The 3059-nt window shown below is 32.2% G+C and overlaps 1 protein-coding gene across 1 annotated transcript; it reads left to right on the plus strand.

Annotated features, from left to right (window-relative positions):
• The first annotated feature begins 734 nt into the window (after positions 1 to 734).
• Positions 735 to 2648, plus strand: LOC111888568 (histone deacetylase complex subunit SAP18). Its single transcript, XM_023884730.3, has 6 exons — positions 735 to 921; positions 1452 to 1484; positions 1604 to 1714; positions 1837 to 1932; positions 2034 to 2111; positions 2360 to 2648. The coding sequence occupies exons 1-6, from the start codon at positions 787 to 789 to the stop codon at positions 2390 to 2392; spliced, it is 486 nt and encodes a 161-aa protein (XP_023740498.1). The 5' UTR covers positions 735 to 786; the 3' UTR covers positions 2393 to 2648.
• The last annotated feature ends 411 nt before the right edge of the window (positions 2649 to 3059 follow it).

Genomic DNA, 3059 nt, shown 5'->3' on the forward strand with positions numbered 1-3059 from the left:
TTCAACTCCGTCGAATCAACACCACAACCCACTAAAGATAAAGAGACAGTAAGTTATGGTGTTGGTTCGCCATAGTTGAAGTACCAAAAAAAGAAGGATCTTGAAGACGTCGATTATACGAAAGATAGAAAAGAAATAGAATTTGGGGAGGATGAGCGATGAGATGGTGACAAGTAAGACCCAAATTAAATTTCTCAAATGTGGTTTCAGGTTTACGGTGAGGAGATATAAATATGTGGGGTATATTAATTTTTTTAAATATATAAAAAATAAATACATAAATAAGAAAATTAATTAAAAAAAATTAATAAGGGAAAAATAGTATTTTTAGGTAAGACAGAGACCAAACGCGCAACAAAAATAAACAGTAGTGACCATCAAAGTTAAAAAAATAAGTTAGAGATAAAAACACAAATTCCTACAAACCATAGGGACCATTCGTGTAATTTAATTTTTACTTTTTGTTTTGTTGATATTTGAGTAATTATTTTTTTTTACATATCTATAGGTAACTAACTTGTTGAAAGCGTTTCAACAAGTTAGTTACCTAGATATTAAAAAAAAAAAAACTTTATCTAGATATTAAAAAAAAAAAAAAAAACTTTACCTAGATATTAAAAAAAAAAAAACTTTACCTAGATATTAAAAAAAAAAAAAAAAAACTTTACCTGGATATTAAAAAAAAAAAAAAAAACTTTATGCATATAGAAATTTGATTTTTGTCACTAGAATAGAGATAAATCGCGAAAGATAGTCTGCAGTGCAGTGGTAGTAAAATTTTCATCAATGGCAGCACGAGTAGGAGAAGGGCAAAGAAGAGGAGGCGGAAGGCCACTTCCACCGTCGGCAAGAGGACCACCTGGTCCTCCTCCTGTTCATGGTAAACCCGGACCTCGATTTGAACCAGTCGACCGCGAAAAGGTTCCGTTTTGCTCTCTCTCTCTCTCTCTCTCTCTCTCTCTCAATATCTATCTCTCTCTTAATCCGCATATCTTGATATCGACACTCCTTTGTGTATTATCGTGTGTGTGAGGTTTTAATTGGTGAATGTTGATGTGTATGAGTTGTATTGGTCGTCCGAAGATTTTCTAGGGTTTGGAATCCTGCAATATTTCTGATGACTTTTATGCTTCATGTTTATAAATTATAATCTGTTTGGATAATGAGTTAATCTATTGCTAACTTAATATTTAAGTTCTGCGGATTATACTTCACAAACCGAATCGAAATTCATAAATTCGTAAGACAATAATAGCGTCACAACAATGTAAGAAAAAACAATCATCATCCATTGGTTCATAAAGAAACACAGATAGATTCACATCGCCAGTTTTGATTTAAAGTTAACAATTAAGTGAAAATGTTTCAGTTTTGACATCATTACTTGAGTAGATTGCGCGATTATGTGCAATTTGTTATTAACAAAGTCGTTTCCTTTCTTTGACATGCAGACTTGTCCATTGCTACTTCGAGTTTTTACCAAGGTAAGAAAGATTAAGATTCAAGAATACCATTTGAGATGCGCTAAAAAGAATTATTTGTGAATTTCATTGTAAAATTGTAAGTTAAGAATTTTGTTGATTTGAATTCAAATTTCAAACAGATTGGTGGTCATCACAACCAGACAGACTTTGCAGTGAGAGGCAAAGAACCTAAAGATGAAGTCCAAATCTATACATGGATGGATGCTACACTTCGTGAACTCACTGATCTGGTACTTTACTACATACAAATATACAATGGAATGGAATGACGCAAGGAATGGAATTGACAGAAGGAATGGAATGGAATTGGGAATTTCTATTTGTTGTGTTGATTTTTGGTTTTGGTTTTCAGGTAAAGGAGGTAGCTCCAGAGGCTAGAAGAAGAGATGCTATGCTGTCATTTGCTTTTGTATATCCTACTAAAACTGGTCATTTTACAATCAAAGAGGTAAAAAACATATCCTTATATTATTTATTTATTTTTTTACATTTGACATTAAAGAAAAACAAGTTTTGAAAAAAATTATTTGAACTTTGTTGTATTTGTAGGTTGGAAAAACCTTGTCTTATCCGAATGCAAGACGACCAGATGATGGCAGCAAGGCCCTAGGGAGCCTTAGCTTTGAGGTAAGAAAACACCTTCCCATTACACTGTGTACTGGACTGAGACTGAGACTGATGTCAATAACAGTATAGGATAAAAAGTGTTGATTCTTGTCCCACTCAAAAACATGGGACAAGGACTCACTCTTGATTTCTCGTTTATACAAAAGACGCGAACGCCCTCCTCATCTGTATAATCGAAAATAGCCCTAGAAAGTTTGTCCAGACATACAATGACTTATGAATTTCTAACGAGTAAACCTAATTTTCAGATTGGAGATTACCTAGATGTCGCAATTCTTTAGACTATTGTGGTTTTGTGGTTTGGTTTGGTTAAGAAGATTTAAACTCGTGGAAGGGTAGTTTTGTAATTTTGCTTGCGATCGACTTAAACCGTATTATATGGATATCTTTTAACCCCCGCTAATGAAACAATGTTTTAATTTGTGGTGGTTCTTGTTGAAAAGAGGTGATATTGTTTTCTTGTAGCCATCCATTGTGTCTTATTTGTTTTTGAATCAGAATTAAAAGAGACAAAAGAAGTCCTATTGTTGTGTTTTATGTTTGTTTGTGGGATTTAAATGTGCTTAAGTTGTAATAAAATGTATATAAACAATATTGAGCCCTATAAAAATACTAAGTAACCTTTGTGTGGATACAATTTCAATGGTTATATTGAACGAAGTTAACATTTTGACAGAATGTGTTTTTTAGAACTTTATTGGACAGATTAGAACATGTATAAGGATAACTATTTAGGGCATCTCCAACCCCACAAATATTTTACACTAAACTCACTTTTACATTAAAAATGCTCCAAACATATATTAAATCTAACACTGTATATTACTATTCATCAACACTATCTTTTATACAATAAAAATTGGATACAATAGAACACTATCTTTTATACTATAAAAATTGGATACAATAGAATATATCGAGAATATATCACACTAAATTTTTGCCATG

This window comes from Lactuca sativa, chromosome 7 (genome assembly GCF_002870075.4).
Source record: "Lactuca sativa cultivar Salinas chromosome 7, Lsat_Salinas_v11, whole genome shotgun sequence".
Taxonomy (NCBI): domain Eukaryota; kingdom Viridiplantae; phylum Streptophyta; class Magnoliopsida; order Asterales; family Asteraceae; genus Lactuca; species Lactuca sativa.

What these genes read in the sequence shown, in the direction of transcription:
- LOC111888568 (XM_023884730.3), top strand. Translation starts at nt 787, where the DNA reads ATGGCAGCACGAGTAGGAGAAGGGCAAAGAAGAGGAGGCGGAAGGCCA. An exon ending in TTCGTGAACTCACTGATCTG is followed by an intron (nt 1,715 to 1,836) that starts GTACTTTACTAC and finishes TTTGGTTTTCAG; the next exon opens with GTAAAGGAGGTAGCTCCAGA. An exon ending in GTCATTTTACAATCAAAGAG is followed by an intron (nt 1,933 to 2,033) that starts GTAAAAAACATA and finishes TTGTATTTGTAG; the next exon opens with GTTGGAAAAACCTTGTCTTA.